Here is a 23,729-nt window from a genome sequence, read left to right on the forward strand (position 1 = left end):
TAATCGGTTTATGCCATAAAGAATCAAAGATGTCTGTCACGTATGATTTCAATCCAAGATCTGTACAGTCCTTGGGCCGACGCGACTAGCGTAGAGATTTTTCTTTCGTTATGAGAAATGTTTGAGTGGATTTCACAATTGTCTGTGCGCGCGTCCACGACGAAAAATGCGGAATTTTCACGGTCGCCGCATCTAATAACGCGTGCGCATTCAGTATATCTGTATATCGAAAAATTATAGCCCCATCGCCTAATAGTTTCGGCCTAATCGCACCAATTTCTCGTTGATTTCTCCAGTGAGATTTTGTTCTTTCTGCTTTCACATCCTAAAGAGTTACACAATATTCAATATCGAGATGTCTGATGATACGAGTGTACGCGTTGCCGTACGGTAAGTCCAGGTTTTCTATTAAAACATCAATTCATCAAATTGTTTTTGTGCAAGACACTCTGTCAAGTAGGCTACATTGTCGCAAACTAAGCTACTAAAACGACATACGCGGTGACAGCTTATATCACCGATGTGATACAGTTAATAATAACTGTAAGATTCGCGGGAAGTATTATTCGAATTCAAAACGTAAAAATTTTGCTGTAAAAAATGCTGTACTTTTCCAATGTTTCCGTAATTTACGCGTATTGTCATTATATATTCTTTCCCGGTGTATCTTATCTATTACTATAGATATGTATTTTTTCTTTCACTTGGGATCCATTGTTACGAATCCAATGATTAGAATTGCGAAAGGCATTGATTCCTGTTACACTTTCACGATTTTAGAAAATTCCTCTATTTAGACCGTTTCAACATGATTACAGATTTCTCCGAATATCCTTACTAAAACAGTTACACGAATTAACTATCGACATATTCATATGTTTCTTAATATCCTTAATTTTTTATTCACTTCTTTAAAATTATTTATTTTATTAACAAACTCATAACGATATGTAAATGCGATATTTGTCATTAATATTTTTCGTTTATCTTCCAAATCTCCCTGTTATTTTTCGATAAAGTTATTTTATAATTGAAATGCCGTCAGCATTCTTTTTTACGCAGTACTGCATTGCGTACTTTAATCGCATAATATCTCCTTTTAAAGAATTGGATGCGTAGGTCGTAGGCTTTATTACCGGTTGTATACCGAACGACGAACATGCATCTCGATTTCTGATGAATGAATTTTTCCTCCCCCACCATATTTTCTTCGTTTCTTCATAATTTATTCAATTTCCAATTGTTTATATTAGTCATTCCTACATTTAGCCATCTGGTCTTTTCCTTATTTGAATATTTTCAAATTGTTCTTTAGCTGCATTCTTTATGGATTTTGTTGTATATATTTCTTCTTACCATCGCGCGGGATTTTTATTACAGTAACAGCTGATGCGTTGTGTACGATGATGTTGATTATAACACATTAAATGTGACTACAACGTAATACATTATATATGAATACGAATACGAATTGATTAAACGTAATTTATGTATGAAAAATAAAAATCATTTGTACTTTTTCTTTTTCATATTCATTGTTTATATTCGTATTTAATCTTTAATATTTAATTTTCTTCTATCGAAATATTAAGAAATGTCGGTAATTCATAATTTATTGTTATTAATCACAGAATAAGGCCTCAAGTAGCACGTGAAGTAATTGACATGTGTAGAATTTGTACTCAAGTACCTCCAGGAGAACCCCAAGTCTTTCTTGGACCAGACAAGGCCTTTACATATGATTATGTTTTTGATACTGGTGTTGGACAAAGCACAATTCATGAAACATGTGTTGCACGTTTGGTAGAAGGTGCATTAGATGGATATAATGCAACTGTTCTTGCATATGGTCAAACTGGGTCTGGTAAAACATATACTATGGGTACTGGATTTGATGTGGAAGTAGGTGAAGCTGTAGTTGGAATTATTCCAAGAGCTATTAGACACCTGTTCAATGGTATTGCGGAAAAACAACAGCAGGCTAGAGAACGTGCACAAATGCCTCCGGAATTTAAGGTTTGCAAAGAAAATTTGTATACAATTCTAAATCCATGTTACTTCACTGAAATAAATTATTCTACTTATGAGTGAAATTTAATATTTCATAAGATAAAATGTTTCTTCTATATAAATTGTTTTCTTTATGTGTTATAATAGGTTACTGCACAATTTTTGGAATTGTATAATGAGGACTTGAAAGATTTACTAGGACCTGGTGGTCCTAGGGGTGGTGCTCGTATTCATGAAGATCCCTCAGGCAATATTCATTTAGCTGGAGTGGAACCACGAATTGTTACTAGTCCAGAGGAAGCATTAGAGTATTTAAGATTAGGAGCATTGTCACGTACAACTGGATCTACCCAAATGAATACCCAGTCATCAAGATCACATGCAATATTTACACTATATATAAAGCAGCAAAGATACGTAAAAGTTGAAGATCCAGATGCTGATGTTGATACAAGTGGCTCTGAACCTGCTGGTGAATTTGAAACATTAACTGCAAAATTTCATTTTGTAGATTTAGCTGGATCAGAAAGGCTAAAAAGAACTGGTGCTACTGGAGACAGAGCAAAAGAAGGGATTTCTATAAATTGTGGATTGGTAATGTATTGATAATTTTATAGGAGAATTACACAATATTGTAATTACCATCAGAACAATTATTTTTTGCATTATAGTTGGCTTTAGGTAATGTAATTTCTGCACTTGGCGATAAGACAAAAAGAGCTTTACATGTACCATACAGAGATTCAAAGCTAACAAGGCTGCTTCAAGATTCACTAGGAGGTAATAGAATCATAAATATATTTATAAAATACATACTTTTATTCTAATTGTATTAATTTATCAATAAATATTTATGTACAATGGTTGTAGGTAACAGTCAAACTGTTATGATAGCCTGTGTATCACCAAGTGATAGAGATTTTATGGAAACTTTAAGTACTCTGAAGTATGCAAACAGAGCAAGGAACATAAAGAATAAAGTTACAATTAATCAAGATAAGAGTTCAAGAACAATTGCTTCTCTTAGAAGAGAAATACAGCAGCTTCAATTAGAATTAATGGAATATAGGCAAGGTAAATGTGTAAAATATTATATGGATATGGAGAATTGGTATTTATAACATATCAAATTTATTATGAAAAGTTAAAATTTTAATTTGTTATTTATTTTTTATTAGGAAAAAGAGTTGTTGGTGAAGATGGTATAAACGATGCTTGGCATGAAAATCAAATGTTGAACAGTGAATTACAGAGTCTTCGTACTAGAGTAAAAGCCCTTTCAGAAACAGTTGAAGCATTGACAGCAAAGAATGTTCTTCTGCAGGCAGAAAAAGATACCGGTCAATGGTTGTCATCAACAGGTGAAAATCCTGAAGTGACGAGTTTAATACAAGGATATTTGCAAGAAATAGAAGAACTAAGAGCTCGTCTTTTAGAAGCAGAAGCTATGTATCAGCAATTGAAGAAACGTCAAATACAGGTATAATAGCACATAGATAGTTGTAAGGTATATAGTAATAGCAGATACATATGTTATTAACCTATGTAGCAATTGATTTTCGAATGGTGTTTCAATTCACACAGGTTAATGCTGCCAACCCTTATGGTGATTCTGGATACATATTTCATAGTGACTCTACATCAGTATTAAATGATGCTAAGAAAGAACTACAAAAAGAAATTGAAACATTAACTGCATTAAAGGAACAGCATGGACATACTTCCAATATTGCTGGGAAAACAGGAGATGAAACAGAAGGTGATGATACAGAAGCAGGGCAGGATTCTGTGAGCGAAGATGATTCAGATGATGATTCCGATAGAAAAGGTATATATATATAATTATAATTATATGTATAATTTAGATAATATATAATTATATATGTCGGAGATGAAAGGACATCGAAGCCCCCCCTTTGGAACTTCGGGATAATCCCCTAACACCGTAATCTAGATTCTATCATAGTCGTAATTAAACAATTGTCGTCTTTCGATCCGATTGTATTTGTTCGTGATTTGTGATAATGAACTTGGCTCGATGCGACAGCCAGTCGCCGAACGTAGCCGCGGTCACGGGATGTACGCTTTGTCTAACAAAGGTACGGAGTAATTCTATAGCTCTCCTTAAAAGAAATATTTGTAGCGGCACGCGACAGTAAACATTCCAACGGTTTCTGTCCCGTGGGTCGCCACACGCAGACCCTATTCTTCGAGTAAGATGATTGCCAGATGTCGATGCGTCTCCGCAGTACATGTTCAGCTAGCCTGAGGGCCCGTTATAAATCTTATGATTTAGTTGACTAAAGTCTTTCAAACAAACAGTCTTTGTCCCAGCTACGGGAAGATAGGAGAGACCTATTTTTCAACGAACGGCGTCTCCCACTAGCAACTTTCCCTTGAGGGCGGCTAGCATCTTTTTCTCACCACCGATATGGAGATTGACCAATTAGCAGCAACGCCAATTTCCCTCGCCTTCTGAACGAAGGCTATCCTCGACGAATCCGATGATCTTGTGTCCTTAGACACACCCCATCATAGTTTTCCTCCGCAGCATCATCGCGACGGAAAGTCATTCTCTCGTGAGGTCGTATTAGCGAGTTACTTAGTGTCTGTACGCTTAGTGGATATTCCACGTTTTAACAAAGAGTCCGACTTAGATATTGTGAGCATGTTCATCTAGCATCCCGTTGACCGCGGATTCGTTATTGAACCTAGGATCATTGTCATTAGTTTCTCGAGTATCTAATTACCACGGTTACTTGTCCAATTCTATAATAATCGTATTTGCACTAGTCAATGTCTTCTCTATTGCATAACGACAACGTGTAATCCGAACGAAGATTCGTTTCACGCCCCTAACTCTAATTCTAATATAAACCCGACATATATAATATAATGTTTTGTAGAAGAAGACGAAGAAGAAGCAGCTATGGGTCGTGAATTGGAAGCTTTAACGTCAGATATTGATGTAAAACAACGACTAATACAAGAACTTGAACTTTCTCAACGACGTTTACAAACTATGAAGCAACATTACGAAGATAAACTTGCTCAATTACAAGCTCGAATCAGAAATACCCAAGAAGAAAGAGATAAGGTGTTGCAATCATTACAACAACAACCAATACCACCAACAGAAAAAGTGAAAAAATTACGCGATGAATATGAAAAGAAACTTTCTGCTATGCAAAAAGAAGTACGACTTTTGCAATCTGCAAAGAAGGAACATGCGAGGCTACTTAAGAGTCAATCTCAGAATGAAAACAGGTTAAGAGGGCTTCGAAATGAACTGGCAGAGATGAAGCGAGCAAAAGTAAAACTTCTGAATAAAATGCGCGAAGAAGCACAGAGACATAAAGAAAATGAGTTGAGACGTAATAGAGAAATAGCACAATTGCGTAAGGAAAGTAGGAAGAATGCAAATACGATTCGAACGCTTGAGGCAGATAAAAGAATGAAAGAAGTAGTTCTTAGACGCAAACAAGAAGAAGTTTCAGCATTAAGAAAACGAGACAGAGGTCTAAGCCAAAAGGCTGCTGGTAGAGCACCACCTAAACCAATTAACCCAAAAGCATTAAAACAAAGGTGGCAAACATTTGAAAGAACCATTGCTAAGCAAGCATTGGCTAAACAGGCAGCTGCAGAAACGGAGAGAGAAATGGAAAGACTTCTTCAAGAACGAGAAGAACTAGGTAGAGAACTTGAAAAGCTTCAAAAACACAGAAATGTTATAGAAAGTTCGAGAGGTGACACAATCGACATAGATGAAGAAATTGATAATGTGAGAAGTAAAATTAGCTATCTACAGGTAACTTTCTTTTCTTATATTAGCCAAGTTAATGTTGCTTTGTTCTTCAAGTTATTCTTTACAGGATAGTATCTCTGAATGTCAACGTGATATGATGGAAATGGGAGATGGTGAAGGCGAAGGGGAACCTGGTGTTGAAGCTCTTATATCAACGATTCAGTCGGTAGATGAGGCTCAATATTTATTACAAAGAATGCTAGCTTTTACTGTCGAGCAAAGTTGCGTAGCTGCACAAAAGCAGCTTGAAGTCCGAGACATGGAATCAAGACTAAATCAAGTTGCGCAAGAAAGTGATGTGCAACATCAATTATTGGAGCACGTGTTGCGAGACAGAGATCTTTTATCGCTTACGAATAATCATAGTACTATGAATTATAGTCCACCTAGTTCTAGGAGTTCATCACCAGATAAGTAAGTCATACACTATTTTTTTAATATCTCTTAGCTATATCTATTAGTAATATTTATTTAATTTGAAATATTAGTGAAAATTACACTCAAGTTATTGTTGGAGAGGAAAAACAACGTAACAATAAAGTACGCAGAAGGACTACACAACCTCAAGAGCTCCTTTATGGAGTTCAAGCTAATCCAGATAATTTAAAGACAGAAGAACAAAATCAAAGTCATAATCATCCACTTACGAGGGTGCCTAGTGCACCTGGTAGTTTAAAGTAAGTACAGTTATTCTCCAATAACTTAATCATGTAATGTGAAATATAAAATGAACATTTTTCTTTCGTAAGAGGATTGGTTTTAACCAGAAGTCATGGTAGCATAAGTGGTGGATCCCCGACTCTAAGTCGACGTGATAGTACATCGCCAAGGCCGCTGCGACGACCGCTTCATCCTGGTGGAGGCTCCATGTGAGTGATAATCCTGCAGCACGTCCTAATTTTTATATTCTTTGTATATCTTTGTCTTGACGCCTTGTTTCATGCACTACTGGTTAATTTTTTTTCTTAAAAAGATCTGTGTCATTCTCGACAAGTGCATTTAATAATATTTTCATCATGAGATTTTAATTTTGTTTGAACTATAGCCAGAAAAGGTATACCAGTGACATAATTTCTTTTGTTATAAACACAAGAAAGTATGTATTAATGGAATTGACTTTATTAAAAATTATTTCTTTTGATTCTATATTTTGTTTTTTTTTCACATTTTGCTTATGTTAATAATTTACAAAATAAGATTACTAACATACAAATTGTTGCATTAGGCAAGAAGATACAATTTGTACAAAATTTTATATCTCATACGAAATGCATTTGAAAATTCGTTAGTTTTCGGGAAATTTGGTAATAATAACATTTTATTTATTGTTCTTACTACAGGTACCTTATTAAGATTGTTTTAATGCCAAACAATTTATTCAATGTATTATATACATTTCTATCTCTCTCTAATATAAATATGTATAAATGTCGCAAAATTTTCTATTTGTATAAAACACATTGTTTCGCAAAAGAATCATGAATTTGTATATATGTAAGCAGTTATTTTGTATACATGACAATTAATAAATAAAAGCACAAACACTTAAGGTACACTGTTCTATGAAAATACTTTTAAAAAGCCCCTTGGTGGATCATTCTTTTTTTTGTTTTTTGTTTAAATTTCTTTAAACATTTTCTGTAATGAATCATGATGTGCATTAATTACAGTTTTCTCATAAATTAACCATTTATTATTATAGTTTTTATTTTCCAAATATCAATGTGTAATATTTTCTTATACAGTAATATATTTAATGTTATACAGATTAATATATTTATAATTCAGCAACACTGTTACTAATTATAATAAAATCAATTTACAATTATATCTTATAATAATGCACTTGCATGATCCATATTGTATTGAGCCAATATAGCTTACCTCGGATTAAAATTGACAAGATTTCCGGCTAACTAACACGCTAACATAACAAACCCTCAACTAGGGAACAAGTAGCACATACAGATGTGTCATCACCTCCTGGATCTCCGACTACATACCGACGGTTCAATAGTCGAGAAGAAAACGTTTTCTCTAGACTAACTGCAAGTAGACAACCAACATCTACAGATCCACAACCTATGAAAGGAATTATTTCTCAATATCAAGGCAAGGTAAATACAGTATGAATATTGCATTTTATTAGTTGTACATGATATATATTTTTTTCAGACACAGCCACGAGCTGTTTTGCAATGCACTCACGTTGCCGAAGGACATAGCAAAGCAGTACTGACTATATGTGTAACTTCTGATTTGCTCTTCAGTGGTTCAAAAGGTATCAGACGTAAAACAAATATTTAACATCTTTAAAAGTATCCTACATTTCTCTCTCTCTCTCTCTCTCTCTTAATACTCTTTATACATTAATTATGTATAAAATTTTTAGATCGAACTGTCAAAGTATGGGATTTAGGGACAGGAATTGAGAATCTTACATTAAGTGGTCATCCGAACAACGTCGTAGCGGTGAAATATTCACCAATGCATAATTTATTATTCAGTGTTTCTTCAGCATATGTAAAAGTTTGGGATTTGCGTACAGGAAACAGCTGCGTGAAAACTTTATTTTCATCTGGTCAAGCTCAAAGTGGACCACTCGCATTATCAACTCCATCTAGAGTGCTTCAAGTTCCTGTTGGTGAAACAACCATCAATGATTTAGTGCTCAGTATAGATGAGCAAGAATTATATACCGCGTCTAGCGATAAAGTCAGAGTATGGGATCTCCGTAAATTAACACACACTGGAAGATTAAGTACACCACATACAGCAGCAGTAATGTGTTTAGCTGTCGCAGATGATGGAAGGGTGATAACAGGTAGCAAAGATCATCTGATATCTCTTGTTGAACCAAATGCATCCGGGCAATCGGTCAGTCTGGCACCTCCACATTATGATGGTGTTCAATGTTTGACAACTTACGAATCGACATTGTTTTCTGGCAAGTATTTTTAAAATCAGGTTTCTAACATCATTATGGCCTTTAATACATTCGAGATATTTTTAAAATTTATAATAAACTTTTTTTAGGATCAAGGGATATGTGTATTAAACGATGGGATTTGAGCAGAATGGAACTAGTTCAATCACTAAATAATGCTCACAAAGATTGGATCTTGGGTTTGTGTATGATTAATAATGGATCTGTAATGATATCTGGATGCAGAGGGGGTGTGTTAAAAGCCTGGTCTGTACCAAAGGATCAAGCAGAATGTACTCCAATAGGAGAAGTTCGAGCACACGGTACTGCTATCAATGCTGTAACAACTAATCAGCAACACGTTTTTACTGCAAGCAAGTAAGTATGCATTTTTGTATTGTTGCTCATACTAAACTGACCCGAAGCATATTGGAAATATAAGCTGCAATAACATACAAATTTTACATTATTCTAAATTAACTTTGAGGACTTGATTAGATAAATTATTTTAAGTTGAAATATTTGCTCGGGTTCAGTACTTGACATAACTTTCTTGAACGGAATAACATCTAAAATGTTGATTGCAGCTCTGGAGAGGTGAAGCTGTGGCGTATTCCCGATTCCTCATTATCCATGTCTATTTCCACAGTTTCCCTTTAACTTATTTTTCTATTTTGCTGCATAATATTCCTTTGCATTTATAATTTTTTGGTGTGGTAATGCGCATGCTTGTCCACTCAGCTGTTTTATAAAAGTGTGTGGACATGTTTATCATAAATACATACCATGAATTTTATTTGATAAAATTTTAACTTTTCAGCTGATAAATATTTATAAAAAAACAGACAACAGTTCGTTTGCTTACACACCTACATACTTGTTTATTATAGTTTCGAAATTATTATTCCATACAATGAAAAGATAAATCATAAAATAATAGTAACTTTAATTTTCTGCCTCAAACGCTTTGACATGTAATTACCATCGAATGTAATGAAAATCGGAAATGCGCTTTAAATTTCTGTAAAATTGTTTATTGATATTACGTGGTAGATTAGTTATTGAACATGAAAGAATAACGTAATGATATTTCTTTAAAATTTCATATTTCTTTTACTGATCAATTCTCATTCGTTTCTATCAAAGCTGTGTGTATTGCTTTTTGAAAGTATTTATGCAAGTTTTTAGCAAAAATTTGTCATTAATAGTGTGGTTGCAGTTATGAATGTATTCTATGTAAAACATTTGTTTGATTGAATGAAGTTGTAGTAGAAAATAATACTTGTCATAATCATTGACTTGTATAACTTAACGAATATGAAAATTTAATTTAATTTCTTGTATTACTTTGCTTCTATGTTATTTACACTCCAATATGGTGCATGCAATATGATGTCAACGTGAAGTGATGCAACAGTGAGGCTGTGGAGCTACTATAAGAGAGATGCAAGAACTTTCCAGAGAAGCAACTCATTGAAAAGCTAATACATGCACTCATTGGAAATGTTGTATTTATTTTGTAATTATATTTGTTTATTTATTTGTTAATTTGTATTAATTTATAACACAATGGATAATTAATTCGAGGATTTGTAATGATAATGCACCTGACTATTGCCTGCTGATGTGTTAATTTCGATATTTTATGTTTGAGATCATATATGTATGATGTGTTTGACACTTTAAATATTTTATAACAAGTTTTACGTGTACTGCCTTAATGGATATAAGCATTTAACACATGTATAAAATTTATAAATGTAATTTTTAAATAACAAAACGATTCTATAGTATATAGAAATATGAAGTCCAAAGATGTATTATTAAAAAAATTGATTCAGCAAAAATTAAGTGCATTATCGTGGATTAAGTATAGTATTTAAACAAATTTACTTAATAAGAACAAATTTGGTATTATCTAGCATTTATTTTATTATGAACATAAAGATCGTAATAATTATAATATTTATTCTTAGTACAAACAATTGTTGGTTAATACTGTACAGTCTGAGGTCTCTGTAGGTCCCATATGCTTGATATTGTCAGGGTTGGCTGTTATTTAGTTTTCTTCTAAAAATTTAAAAACAGTATTATGTCTTATTATACTTATAATTACAAAAAATAAATGGACTAATAATAATATTAAATATGGTTTTCTTTCAGTCCGAAAACTACATATAATAAAACAACAAGTTCCTACCTTTTTTTCTTTTTATGTGTTGTCAATGATTCTTGACCACTGTCATCTGCACTGTCTTCTGATTGACTACTACTACTAGTACTTGAAGAACTACTTGAAGAACCACTAGAAGAATCACTGGCAACACCTGTATCTTCTTTTACATCTATAGTTTCAGCTAATGCTGCTAATTCTGGTTCTTTATCCCTGAGTACTTTTAACCATTTACGTGATAATTTTGGTCTCCCCCGTACCTATAGCAAAATTATTAAAACATACGTATATTATTATACAGCATGTATATTATTTTATTGTAAATTCATTGTTTTATACATAAATTCTTACTGTTTTATGCCACACTACTGGAAAGTTCGTACGGGAACAGAAATTTTGAGTAACTGCTATAGTTTCATCAAGATTTAAAACAACATGCCACCAACCGCCAGGAACAAAAACAGTTTCACCAGGATTTTGTAAAATCTCTATTGGCAAACAATCTTGTGGCCAGGTAGGCAATTTTGTACGTGGATAAATAACAGAAAACCATGTAATAGCTTCATCTCTTTGTTTACCACCCTCAGTCGCAGATACCTTAAGAAGTTCTCGCGGAGTATGTGTAGGAAATAAACACCACCTTTTATGCCCAGAAATCAGTGCATTCCAGGCACTTGTTCCTAATGGATCTATGTGTATGCCTGTACCTGTATTCACATTACTTATTCATAACGTAGTCTAAAATAATTGTTTAGATAAAGCAGTTATTTATATAGATATCTTTTAAAGCAAGTAATATCATTACTGTAATTTTTTATGATTTTATGAAAGTAATTAAAATACTTACCAGACCTAGCAGGTCCCATAACAAACCAACGATATGGTGGTCTTCTATGTTCTCCAGCATATTGAAACAAATCATCACGGAAATATTTAGGAATAACATAATCCTCTAGTAATTTTTTTCGTCTAGGGTGTTCACCAAAGGAACTATCAAAGATATACAAAGGTGAATCATCTTCATTATTAAGCATATAGCGTACATAATATTTCATTTTCATTTTTACACTATATCCTTCATTGTCTTCACCACATTTAAACTTTTGATTTCTGTATTTTTTTACTAATCTCTGCATTTTAATGGAAAATTATTAGTCATAGATAATAATATGTTTTGTAATTAATTTAAAAAACATGTACCTCTATAGTCCATTTATACTGGGCTTTCCAACCATTTTGAACACCTTGTATTATCACAGGTTTGTAAGGTTTCTCATATTTTTCTATAAATTCTTCTGTAGATACTTTAGATTCATCAATACGATCCACATTATCAATGAAATTCCAAAATGATTCGAATTTTTTACTATAGCCATGTTGGATCCAAGCAGCCTTATCACCAAGTTCTAGAAGAAACATTTAACTATTGTAAAGAAGAGAATAGGAACGATTTTTGAAAGAATGAAACGTTTGAATAATATAAAAATAATAAAATATATTATGTAAACAATGAAGGTTTATTAAGATTTGTATATATTACTGACACTATATAATTTATTATATTTAATGTTTATACAGCAATTTAAACGGTAAACTATGTACGTATAAGTGCATTATATTATATTATTATCGCAATACTTTCAGGAAATTTGGAGTTACATCATCCAAGGTCGGCAAAGATAGTTCGGTCTTGTATCACATATCCAAATTCTGTTTATAACGACGAGCGTCACAAGAAGACAAACGGTGTCTCAATTACTTCTAGTCATACTAGCAATATAAAATAATTCGTCAAGAATAATTGTCTGTTAAAAGTAATTTACGCCCATATCACGTCAACGTATAGGTTATAAAATTAGGTTATGACATGTTTACCTGGTCTAGCTTTCCTTTTAACCTCTTTGATCCTTTTTTTCGCACGGTGATCTAATTTCAATTCGTCCGACATGGCTACACGTTTATTGTGTTACCTAATTAACCTAGTTTTAATATATTTACAATTTACAATCAAAAAATATGTGCAACACGTCATTCAGTGGTAACTGTACTTTTTAGTTCGCATAAACTCCGTAAGGTGAATCAAAACATCGGTAGATATTCTCACAAGTATATGGAACATTTAGTACAACTTTCTTGTTAATATTTTACTAAGTATATGTTCTTTTTATTTTGATCTCATGTTACACAATTTTTTCAAATGTACATACGGCGTCCAGTACATCTTTGACTTTACTACTCAACATGATGACCTTAAATAGCAGAACTAAAGTTCTGTACATTATCTACAGAGGCGCTGATTCTTGTGTGGACTGCCTACGTGACAAATACCATGTTCTATCAATAGGTCATCCCGTAAATGTAATTGCGCTTCTAGAAGTATCGATATCGTAACTTTCGCTCTCATATATACGTAACCATGTATATAGATTATCCTCTTATTTAAAACGAAACATTATTATATATACTAAAAGGAATAACGGTCCTAAACATTATATGTATATTACATCCCAAACTTTATTCAGTAAACTTAATTTTTCTAATCGTCAATTCGTTATTAACTCCTTATATTATAGCATACATATATAATATAAAAAACAATATGCTCTGGTGGTCTGATTAATTTCATCAACAGACGAAAATTCACCTCTACTCAGTTTATTTCCTTGTAAATGTAAAATGAACAAAGTGACATTGAAAAAAAATGTGAAATAATAACAACACAACAAGAAAGTTGTATCCGCGGTCGAAAGTTCAACGGTTCCAGAGGCGCATGCGCAGTAAAGTAAGTTAGCGCGGAACACCCGGATGTGCTGCCGCACGAGCACGATACGGTAGAAGGAAGAGACATGACGCCATGTTTTGATGTCGTCATCCCCCCCCAAACCGCTGTTTCTCGAGTAGCACAATAGTCTGTCAGTGTTTTTCTGTTGTGCGCCTCGTGTTCCGTGTTCCTTTCGGTGGCCGTTTTGGCGTGCTCCATTTCGTCCTCCCCATCGTCGTGTCGAATGTTGGATGCTTGCCTTTTGGACTAACGATTGCCCTCGTGGATTGACGGTCGCTGGAGGTGGCCCTTCGTGTCTTTTCATGTCTGGCGATGTAACCGCAGAGCGGGGGGATCCGCGAGCGTCGTCTACGTGGTGGTAGTGTCCTAGTGCGGGGAGGACGAGCGACCACGATCCTCCACCGAACGGTTAATCCAAGTGGTTACGTCACACACGATCCTGAGCTGGGCTTTCGAAAGAAACGACTTACTAAAGAAGTGGAAGGCGACGACGACGGGGACGAGGACGACGGGCCTGCTAAAATGGAGCTGCGCCTGCACTCGCCAGCCGGAGCAGAACCGATCGTCTATCAATGGCCCCTTACCTCCGGATCCGGATCTGTGAGTAGTGGACCTTCCTAATTACGTACTTGTGATTGTTCTATCTTTGGGAAATACTACGTGATATTGTTGGAAATACATAAAATGCTGGTACGTGACCTGTCTTTTATCCCTCACTCTCACAGCTGATCGTATATGTACCGCACGACGCGATTTTTTCCCACCTTTATTTCATCTCGTTGTCACGTTTATTTTACTCTGTCGGAAAGTTTTTTTAATTATCGAATTCTCTACATCGTGTATTTATTTGTAATTATTTGTTATTATATATGAGGTTCTTAATTGTTCACTGTATACTCTGTGTACATATGTATGTAGAGAAAAAAATGATTCTTTGGTTTTTCCAAACAAAATAGTTTCCTTTAAATTCCTCGTATAAATTATTTATTGTAGGTTAATTGTTTCTTTATTGTAAATAAAGATAATAATAAAATATGGATATTGTCATAAATTATAAGTTATCTGTGTTAAATTACAAATGTAGTAATATAATTTTGATGTTATAATGATTATTTTATTGACTTTAATTTGTAGACATTTATTTGTTTAAATACGTTTAAAAACATTTGTATTAGAGTCATAAATCAAAGGATACTGATTTATGACAGTAGGAAATCTCAAATAGGAGGTCATCCTTATTGCAGGCTATAAATCTTCATTAGTATATAACATATTCTCTATTTCCTATACATTCTTTTGTATATGGTTTTATAAAATATATTTAGGGTATAAATTCTAAAGTTGGAAAATATTGACAGATAAAAAATATTTTTATATTTATGTTTAAGTTACTGAATAAGTTTATTAAAAAAGGAAAAGATGAAACAGAATTTTACATAATGTTTATGAAAATTATATATTTGAAAGAGAATCAAATGGATTTTATTAATTAATTATAGGATCGTCATGATGGTGCACTTGATGTTGTTGAAACAATGAGATGGGTTTGTGAGGATCTGCCAGATCTAAAGCTACCATTAGAAAATAACATTTTATGTGATTATGACACAAGAGATTATGAAAGTATGAAAAATTTATGTGACAAATTTAATAGAGCAATTGATAGTTTAGTTCAACTGGTAAGTAAAATAATTAGTTATATTTAATTAAATCCATAATTTATTTATAATAATTGAGCATAATTTGACATAGGAGAAAGGCACTAGTTTACCATCTCAAAGATTGAATAAAAGACCTAGTCGAGGTTTACTTAGGCATATACTTCAGCAAACATATAATCAAGCAGTAGTGGAACCAGACAAATTAAATCAGTATGAGCCATTTTCACCAGAAGTGTATGGAGAAACTAGTTATGAACTTGTGTGTCAAATGATTGATCAAATTGATGTAACAGAAGATGATGTATTTGTTGACTTGGGATCTGGAGTTGGGCAAGTGGTTCTTCAAATGGCTGCAGCAACTTTATGCAAAATTTGTATTGGAGTTGAAAGAGCTGATGTACCATCAAGATATGCACAGGTACATTACTTCTTTAAGATATTTTGGAGACGGTACTGTTGAATTAATAATTAATATTATCTGTACAAGTCTTATTTTTGTCAAATATTAGAGTATGGAAGTAAACTTTCGTAAATGGTTGAATTGGTATGGGAAAAGATGCGGTGAATATCGTTTGGTAAAAGGCGATTTTTTAGCTGATGAACATCGTGAAAGCATTACTGGAGCTACGATAGTGTTTGTTAATAATTTTGCATTCGGCCCAACGGTGGACCATCAACTGAAAGAACGATTTGCTGATTTACGGGATGGAGCACGAATCGTATCGTCAAAATCATTTTGCCCCCTCAACTTTCGCATAACGGATAGAAATCTCAGTGGTAATGTATCATATTTTTATAAAAGACGCAATATACGTGCTACGTCACAAACATATCTTTTTTATTTACAGATATTGGTACAATAATGCATGTATCAGAGATGTCACCACTAAAGGGTTCTGTCTCGTGGACTGGTAAACCGGTATCTTATTATTTACATGTAATTGATCGTACTAAGTTAGAACGTTATTTCCACCGTTTAAAGAATAACAAACAAGGTGGCGACGAAAATTCTGATTCTGTGATAAACAACACTGCCAACAATAATAATAAGGTTACAAATAGAGGTGAGAGAGGTGATAGAGCTAAACGAGATCTTTCGAGGCAGTTAGAAAGCCCGAATCATTCGGAGCAACAAGGAACGAATAGCGATTCTGATGCAGATGAGAATAACATTAAAAATCGTCGGCAATCAAATAAGATCCGTAGAAAACTAAATAGAAAATCAAATGGTATAAGACCCCCAGCTAGAGGGAGACAGAGGGGAAGAGGCGTGAAGAAATCAAAGCCCAAGAAAGCAATTAATATTTCTGGTTTGGACTTATTGCATAGTCAAACATTACTGAGTACATCTCCACAAGCTTTGGGAAAGAAACCACCGCCCGCACCCGGTTGCGTGGATCAACAGCTGTCTTCATTATCACTTTCATTACAGTCACATTCCACCTCTGTGCATGAAGAACTTAGTATACCACCTGCTCCGTCCGCCACTCCGTACGCATTACAAATACTTTTGGACTTGTACAGGTATCTTTGCTTTCTGTAAAATATACATATATGTATGCTGTTTGTATACGTATTTCTTTATACAAATACATTTTCGTATGCAGGGACCAATTTATGCTCATGTTAGAATCAATGAGAACTCCTTCGTACAGAGTGTCAGTCAATACAGATATTGCAAAAGAAAGAGAAAGAAATTCAAAGTTACAATCGAGAGCGGCGCAATTAGAAAAACAAATAAAGGTATTAATTGATGATAGTGTAGCACTTTTAAAAGCAAGAATGACCGAGTTAGGTATAAATGCGACATCGCCTGGAGATTTACTTGCAAAGGCTAAGGAGATAGTTCTTAGACACAAACAGTTGCAAGCTAAAGCAAGTAAGCTACAGGCCCAGGTTGGATCTATGGAAAATGAACAATCGAGATTAACTGCGCTTAGACATCAAGAATTACAAGAAAAGTATAGTAGTCTCACAAATACGAATAGCATATCAAATCCATCACAACCACTTACTCAGGATTACATATTGAAAGAAATTTCTGCAACTTTGTCTCAACGTAAAAGATTACATTGTCAGGTTGGTAGAATGTTCTTATTATCATTTTTATTATTAAAATATATACTATACAATTAAATACAAACAAATGTTTAAATACATAAATTGAGATCTAATAAATTTACAGGTATCCAAATTGGAACATGAACTAAATGTTCTGGAAAGAGCAAGTAATGAAAAACAAGTTGCTGCAATAGCTCAGCAACAAAGAGAGGCACTAGGTTCTAAACACTCGCAAAGTCAACATCATCATCAGCAGCAAAATGGAAAGAGCGGATCGTCACGAAAAAATAGAGAAGGACGTTCTAGATCGCAAGAATGGCCTGATGTTCCTGATATTGGGAAAATACAGGAAAATAATCCAGAAATATTAGCGCAAAAGATCTTGGAAACCGGCAGACAAATAGAAGCTGGCCGAATATTAAACAGACAAAATACTAGTACCAGTACTAATTCTAGAACCAGACTGCCACAAGCATCTCTCAGTTTTTCTACTACTTCACCATCCATTTCATCCTCACAATCGCAAATAAATAATAAGGAGACAACAAATAGAACTCAGGAACCTCCTAGGGTTGCAAATTTCGAAGATAGATTAAAGAGTATCATTACGAGTGTTTTAAATGAAGATCAGCAAAATAGAAATAAGCAACAACAAATGCAACTACAGGTGCAATTACAAAATCAGACTGAGCAAGATAGAAAACGAATTGCATTGCCACAAAATGTTTCTACTCCTGATTATACACAGGTAATATTATAATAATTTTATCTCAATTATTTTATCTAATATGTAAACCATTTTTCTATAGGTTTCACCTGCGAAGTTAGCACTTCGTCGTCACCTCTCTCAAGAACGTCTTTCCTCTCATTTAACACCATCTGATAGGCCAACAATCGACTCGAGGCAATCGAATCATGATAATCGTATTGTAACAGGAGGAAATGGATTGCTCGGCACTAGAACAATCGGTGATTTAGTCAGTGGAGAAATAGAGAGAACGCTAGAAATATCCAACCAATCTATAATAAATGCTGCTGTTGATATGAGCGCAATTGTAAGGCCAGAAAATGTATATTCTCCTATCAGTAGACCAGCTAGTGCAGAAGGTGATGCTGGCTTATCAACTCTGGCGCACGTAGCAAGTTACGCTCCAACTTCTTCTGCCATTTCAACATGTACTCCTACCACTACTTCAAGATCATCTGTGTTATTTACTCCAGTAACACAACCACAAAGGTATTATATTATACGCTTATCTAGCAGTAATTGTGTTCTTATAAATTAGAAGTTCCATTTTATAATTCATTTTTCCTTATTTAGATACACACCAGTCCAGTTACCTCGTGCAGATATCAAACCGTATCATGAATCGTATTTCTCTGACAATCCTTCTCAGTCACTCACACAGGCCCATCCGCCACCACCATTACATACATCACAGGCATCATCAAACGGCGAGCTTTTGCCAGTAGAAGGATTAGCTGCATCTTTACATGCTCGTATTTTAAATAATCACAACACAAAAACCGAGCCAATACTGACTACAAATAGAAGGTATTAAAATTTTATTTAGTTTTCCTTTTCTTTTCTTTTGTGTTAGGAAAAGTGATTTGACCCATATAGTTCTATCGTAATAGATTTCAACCATATCCTCGATATGCAACCAGTAGCAACAATAATGGCAGTACAACAACAAATGGTATGGTGACAGCCATTTGTCAATCACAACCTTCGATGTCACTAAAAACAGAGGCAGTGGTATCATCAGTAAGCACAAGCGGAGCGCCATTGAGTCCTCTTGTGGAACCACATTCTAATACGTCCACGCCGCTAGTTGATGAGCCCCAAATGACAACACAGAGACAACGAAATGGTATTGGCGATGACGGTGAGCAGAACGTTCTATATTTCAATTTTACTCCTTCTATTATGCATTCTGTCAAAGTATTAGAGTAGGAAATGCTTTGGAATGTATATATCTAAGTTTTAAAATATGCTTTTCACACTGGCTGTAAGAAAAAATATGAGTATATTTGAAATTTTGAAATATTTCTAAATACTAAAGACTAATTTTTACAATGTGATCACAGCAATATAAAATAGCAATACAAGTTATCAATCCAGCAACAAAATGGAAAAAAATATCTTGAAATTAATGCAAATATTTCCCTTTTACATTCCACAATTAGCATTTTGACTTTACTGTACACAAAGTGTATTTGCTCTACTCATCAATACTCTAAATCTTTACTATATAGAACCTATACTCTAAACACCTTGCTTTATCTTTCTTAAGATACTATCGTATTAATTTCTGCTACGCACCTTTTATTAGTTTTTTTATGCACTAATGGTTTACAATCATTGTCTATGGTTTCCCTTATCTTATGGAGCTGGTACTTGATCTTTATTTATATTTATTTTTGTTGTTGTTTGCTGTATTTGTTAGATGCACTGTAGCTGTTTGTTGGTTAGATCTGTCTGTCACATACTCAATCTCACTCACAACCCTTGAAGCTTGTTTTATTAGAGATTGAGACACATTCAGAGGGAGAAATCAAAAAGTACGGCTGCCTGTGGGTTGGTTCGTGGTTGCTGGTGAGTTATCCCACAGGAGTTGTCCAAAATTCCTTTTTTATATTAGTGTTATTACAGCCATTCGATAAAATGCAGATTTAGATTTTTAGCTTTCTTATATATTTTTTATATTATATAAATATTAGACATATTATCTATATAATATAATAAATTTTCCATGAAAATAAGCCAGACTCAAGAAATTTTTTTGGTAAAAACAATAATAAAGGTTATTTCACAATTTACAGCCTACTTATGCATAACAAGGAACTTAAGAACAGATGGAGCATGTTAAATTTATATAAAAATACTGTATCTTTACTTGATGGGTTTTTGTAATTTTTGGTGCATGCTTTTCTGCATGATAGCATAATATATAAAATGCGATTAATGTAGTGTTTCTTTCATTGAGTAGTTATATGCGTTGTACAAGAAAAGATGAAGTGGATTTTACAAGGTACTGTACATGATAAATATCGCACATATTTTTTATTTGCATAACAAAAATAAAACAAATGACACTTACTAATTACATGATGAACATTTACATCGTAGCATTTATCTTTAATGACAACTATATTTCAAGCAGTACTGCTTCTTATACACTATCTTTAAAATAATATTTACTATCTCCATACACAATACAGATAATATACTATTTTACCAATAGAATCGTTTTATTACACAATAACTATGATTTAACACGTATGTGCATAGTGCATATAAGTAATGACAAAGTAACAATTACAATTATACAAATATACTTTACTGTACGATTATTGAAAAGGGTTATTGGCTTATTTTTATGAAAATACGTTGTACCGTCTTAGAGCGTGTAAGCAGTGTATCTAAGTGGAGTTCATTTTGCAGACGGAGAAGCGGATTGGCAAGATCGTATCAGTTCTGGATTTGATAGATTGGTTGCATTCGCGTCGACGGAGTTGGACAAGCGAAGAAGATCTACAGAGGGAGTAAACACAAGTCCTGACAGCGGTTTAGGATCGGACAGCACGGTGACGGGACCTCCACCGGTGATTCCGTCGCCAGATGAAGCACTGGGACCTCCACGTACACCTTCACCGACCAGTCCTCGCCCACCGAATCCCTCCAACAGTAGTAGTACGAGCAGTAACAGCAGTAGTAGCAGTAGCACATCTTCGGTGCCTCTAAAATATCAACGTCATCCAGATCCGGAACGACATCATTTTAAGAAAAAGTTTTTTCATAGAGATTGGAACAACTCTGGGAGTACCAGTAAGTTTCGTCCTAAAGGCAAGGATTGGGATTGGAATCATTCAGGACAATGGCCTTCGAATGACGAACAATCTTAATCAATTTTTTATACAGCGTGTCTTCATAAGTTAGTATGTTAAGCTTTTTAACGGGTTGTACCTTATGGTTTGATTGACAGAAATAAGTTGAATGCAAGTCTATATTTCTTTATTTACAGATGCAATAAAACTCCATTTATCGAACACCATCTTTGCGACGAAGCTTTATTTAGCGATTCTATGTATCCGAGTTTTATTTACGTTCTATTTATCCATGAGTATGAAATCATATTATTTAAATGAAATCGTAGGTAGTAGGAAGAGTCAGTGAACTGCATAACTGCAATTGAACTGAACTGTTTGTTTCTACATGGATTCAGATAAATAGAGTTTTATTCGTGTATTATTTCATTTCATAGTAGAAATATTATTTTCTGCTTTCCTTTTTGCTCTTCGTAATGTAGCGTTTAAGACAATTCTAAATTATTTTGGAACATACATGTATATTGTTGCAGTATAAGACACTTTTTGTGATTCAGCTCGAAGTGGTACTTGTATTCGACTTAAAAATTTTTCTTCTTTAATTATTTTTTTCCTTTGGACTAAAGAATAAGAAATGACTCAGTGAAGTGAGATGTTCTATAATTTGCCTTTTATATGTTTCATCCAAATATTTATTTATTTAACGGAGGCCTTGATCACAAGGCTAAAAGTATTATGAAATTTTTTCGGAATGCTACATTTCGATAGTAAAATCTATTTAATATTTAACTGTATACTCACGCGTATATTAAAACGTGAAGTACCGAAGAACGTCAAAGACGCTGTTATACATTACTCACTGATAAGCATTTGAAGTTAATATTAACTACTACATTTTTTGATGAAAGAAAAAAAACAATTTAGAAGATAATCATTGTCGATTTGATATATGGACATACGGTGAGAATGTGTTTGCCTTCATAAAATATATGCTAATACCATAGAGATTATATTCCGTAAAAAAAAAGAAAAGGAAAAGTTAAACAATTTGTAAATGAATTCGTCTATAATTATGGTATGTGACTATCACATATAAAATGTAGTAAGTTAAAGAAAAGTGCTGTGTAAAAAATCTAACATATATTACGGGCGTCGTAGCTAACGTAACTAGCTCACAAAAAGGGAAGAAAAGAAGCTACCAAAACCTATGTGTGTTCGTAGCAAATATTCGCTGCATATTTTATACGCAGCTCTGTATCCCCCAATTGTTTCCGGAGGATGCAGTTATCGAAGTGTTCACTGTTGCTCATAAACGAATATGACGACAGACAGCGAAGAATAGTCATTTCACTAACCGCAAGTTAAATCTAACTCATCTTTCTTTTTTGTTTTTGTTTCTTTTTTTTGGCACAAATTTAGCCACTGATTTTTAAGATTGTGCAAAATAATCCAAAGAACGACCTCTCCATGAGAGTTTAAATAAAGAAATTTTCCCAGCAGAGTTTGATCAGACTTGAAATAATCTCGCTGGTGAATACGAGATTCGACGTGTAAATAAAATGCGACGTACCTTTTAAAAAATACGCGCATCTACATTGTATAAAAGATTTTTTAGTCATTGTGTCGTAAATATAGCAGAAAGTTTGTAAAAATGAGAGAAAGGAACAACCGAGTAACTGTCAACAATTGAAATGTAAGAAAAAAGAAAACAAAATGGAGTTTAGAAGAAAATCGACCACTCCTCGTACATGATTGTAATTAGTTATCAAATTATTTAATAATCCTCTTATACATTAGTACGATATAATTAAATAACGATGTAGGCACCTGCCAAGTTTAGCATGTTATATACACTGCCGAAAAACTTCTTTAATTTTATTATTGATCATTATTATTATTTATTGTTTCTATTGAAATATTTTAATACTAAGGTTTTTGTAACAAGCATATTTTCTCTTTCATTCCTACCTTCCATTTGCGTGATTTATCACTGCAGTAATAAAAGAAGAAGAACAAAACGAAACTTAAGGAATGGTGATAAAATGAAAATAATACCGATGTTGTATTGTTACCATTTTGTTGAGGTAATAAGAGAGAAAAACAGTATAGAATGATAAATGCATTTTTAAGCGTATATCAATGGGGGTAAAAGAAATTTATTACGATGTTGCCTGATTATGTTAATTGTTATCTATGCAATAATACACACTTTTGTTGTAAACGAAAGGACACGTTAGTAGGTTTGTTAGGGTAATTCGTTGATTTGCTGCGTGAGCGAACAATGGTTGAAATATACATATATACACAAGAAATGATCATAACACGATTTTATAGAACCGAGAAACAGATGTAAACAGTATCTGTAGATATAATGCAACAAAGTACAAAGTTCTACCTGAACAGATTATATTTCATACAGTATCTGTTTTGTACATCGAGTAACCAATGCATTGAAATATACCACATTTTTATCTTAATTT

At 33.7% G+C, this 23,729-nt stretch overlaps 3 protein-coding genes across 7 annotated transcripts; 2 read left to right on the plus strand and 1 right to left on the minus strand.

Moving 5' to 3' along the window:
* Positions 1 to 48: 48 nt before the first annotated feature.
* Positions 49 to 10,888, plus strand: LOC117238769 (kinesin-like protein KIF21A). Of its 2 annotated transcripts, none has more exons than XM_033503941.1 (16): positions 49 to 390; positions 1,632 to 2,016; positions 2,158 to 2,604; positions 2,682 to 2,790; positions 2,881 to 3,084; positions 3,189 to 3,490; positions 3,595 to 3,838; positions 4,917 to 5,818; positions 5,883 to 6,229; positions 6,304 to 6,492; positions 6,565 to 6,684; positions 7,764 to 7,932; positions 7,991 to 8,096; positions 8,208 to 8,762; positions 8,852 to 9,119; positions 9,329 to 10,888. In XM_033503941.1, the coding sequence occupies exons 1-16, from the start codon at positions 356 to 358 to the stop codon at positions 9,399 to 9,401; spliced, it is 4,455 nt and encodes a 1,484-aa protein (XP_033359832.1). In that variant the 5' UTR covers positions 49 to 355; the 3' UTR covers positions 9,402 to 10,888. The 2 variants fall into 2 exon arrangements, with proteins under 2 accessions (XP_033359832.1, XP_033359831.1); XM_033503940.1 differs by having other exon boundaries at positions 10,148 to 10,888.
* On the minus strand, positions 10,654 to 13,168 carry LOC117238781 (bifunctional arginine demethylase and lysyl-hydroxylase PSR). The gene is made up of 6 exons (XM_033503966.1): positions 12,790 to 13,168; positions 12,115 to 12,320; positions 11,762 to 12,044; positions 11,266 to 11,621; positions 10,942 to 11,174; positions 10,654 to 10,811 (listed from the first exon to the last, which is right to left on the minus strand). The coding sequence occupies exons 1-6, from the start codon at positions 12,860 to 12,862 to the stop codon at positions 10,784 to 10,786; spliced, it is 1,179 nt and encodes a 392-aa protein (XP_033359857.1). The 5' UTR covers positions 12,863 to 13,168; the 3' UTR covers positions 10,654 to 10,783.
* A 482-nt stretch (positions 13,169 to 13,650) lies between these two features.
* Positions 13,651 to 23,726, plus strand: LOC117238770 (histone-lysine N-methyltransferase, H3 lysine-79 specific). Of its 4 annotated transcripts, XR_004494262.1 has the most exons (12): positions 13,651 to 14,296; positions 15,196 to 15,375; positions 15,449 to 15,775; positions 15,867 to 16,134; positions 16,206 to 16,881; positions 16,965 to 17,436; positions 17,543 to 18,166; positions 18,228 to 18,655; positions 18,740 to 18,973; positions 19,057 to 19,307; positions 19,869 to 20,017; positions 20,867 to 20,999. XR_004494262.1 is itself a non-coding variant. In XM_033503942.1 (11 exons), exons 1-11 carry the CDS (start codon positions 14,219 to 14,221, stop codon positions 21,325 to 21,327), a joined length of 3,999 nt encoding a protein of 1,332 aa, XP_033359833.1. In that variant the 5' UTR covers positions 13,651 to 14,218; the 3' UTR covers positions 21,328 to 23,726. The 4 variants fall into 4 exon arrangements, 3 of the variants coding, with proteins under 3 accessions (XP_033359833.1, XP_033359834.1, XP_033359835.1); XM_033503942.1 differs by lacking the exon at positions 19,869 to 20,017 and having other exon boundaries at positions 20,867 to 23,726; XM_033503943.1 differs by lacking the exon at positions 19,869 to 20,017 and having other exon boundaries at positions 19,087 to 19,307; positions 20,867 to 23,726.
* Positions 23,727 to 23,729: the final 3 nt, after the last annotated feature.

Source organism: Bombus vosnesenskii, unplaced genomic scaffold (assembly GCF_011952255.1).
Source record: "Bombus vosnesenskii isolate JDL3184/JDL3185 unplaced genomic scaffold, Bvos_JDL3184-5_v1.1 scf7180000013607, whole genome shotgun sequence".
NCBI lineage: Eukaryota > Metazoa > Arthropoda > Insecta > Hymenoptera > Apidae > Bombus > Bombus vosnesenskii.

What these genes read in the sequence shown, in the direction of transcription:
- LOC117238770 (XM_033503942.1), top strand. Translation starts at nt 14,219, where the DNA reads ATGGAGCTGCGCCTGCACTCGCCAGCCGGAGCAGAACCGATCGTCTAT. An exon ending in GTAAAAGATTACATTGTCAG is followed by an intron (nt 17,437 to 17,542) that starts GTTGGTAGAATG and finishes ATAAATTTACAG; the next exon opens with GTATCCAAATTGGAACATGA. An exon ending in CCAGTAACACAACCACAAAG is followed by an intron (nt 18,656 to 18,739) that starts GTATTATATTAT and finishes TTCCTTATTTAG; the next exon opens with ATACACACCAGTCCAGTTAC.
- LOC117238781 (XM_033503966.1), bottom strand. Translation starts at nt 12,862, where the DNA reads ATGTCGGACGAATTGAAATTAGATCACCGTGCGAAAAAAAGGATCAAA. An exon ending in TAAAAGGAAAGCTAGACCAG is followed by an intron (nt 12,321 to 12,789) that starts GTAAACATGTCA and finishes TGTTTCTTCTAG; the next exon opens with AACTTGGTGATAAGGCTGCT. An exon ending in TATGGGACCTGCTAGGTCTG is followed by an intron (nt 11,622 to 11,761) that starts GTAAGTATTTTA and finishes ATGTGAATACAG; the next exon opens with GTACAGGCATACACATAGAT.
- LOC117238769 (XM_033503940.1), top strand. Translation starts at nt 356, where the DNA reads ATGTCTGATGATACGAGTGTACGCGTTGCCGTACG. An exon ending in TGAAGAAACGTCAAATACAG is followed by an intron (nt 3,491 to 3,594) that starts GTATAATAGCAC and finishes CAATTCACACAG; the next exon opens with GTTAATGCTGCCAACCCTTA. An exon ending in TGATGATTCCGATAGAAAAG is followed by an intron (nt 3,839 to 4,916) that starts GTATATATATAT and finishes AATGTTTTGTAG; the next exon opens with AAGAAGACGAAGAAGAAGCA.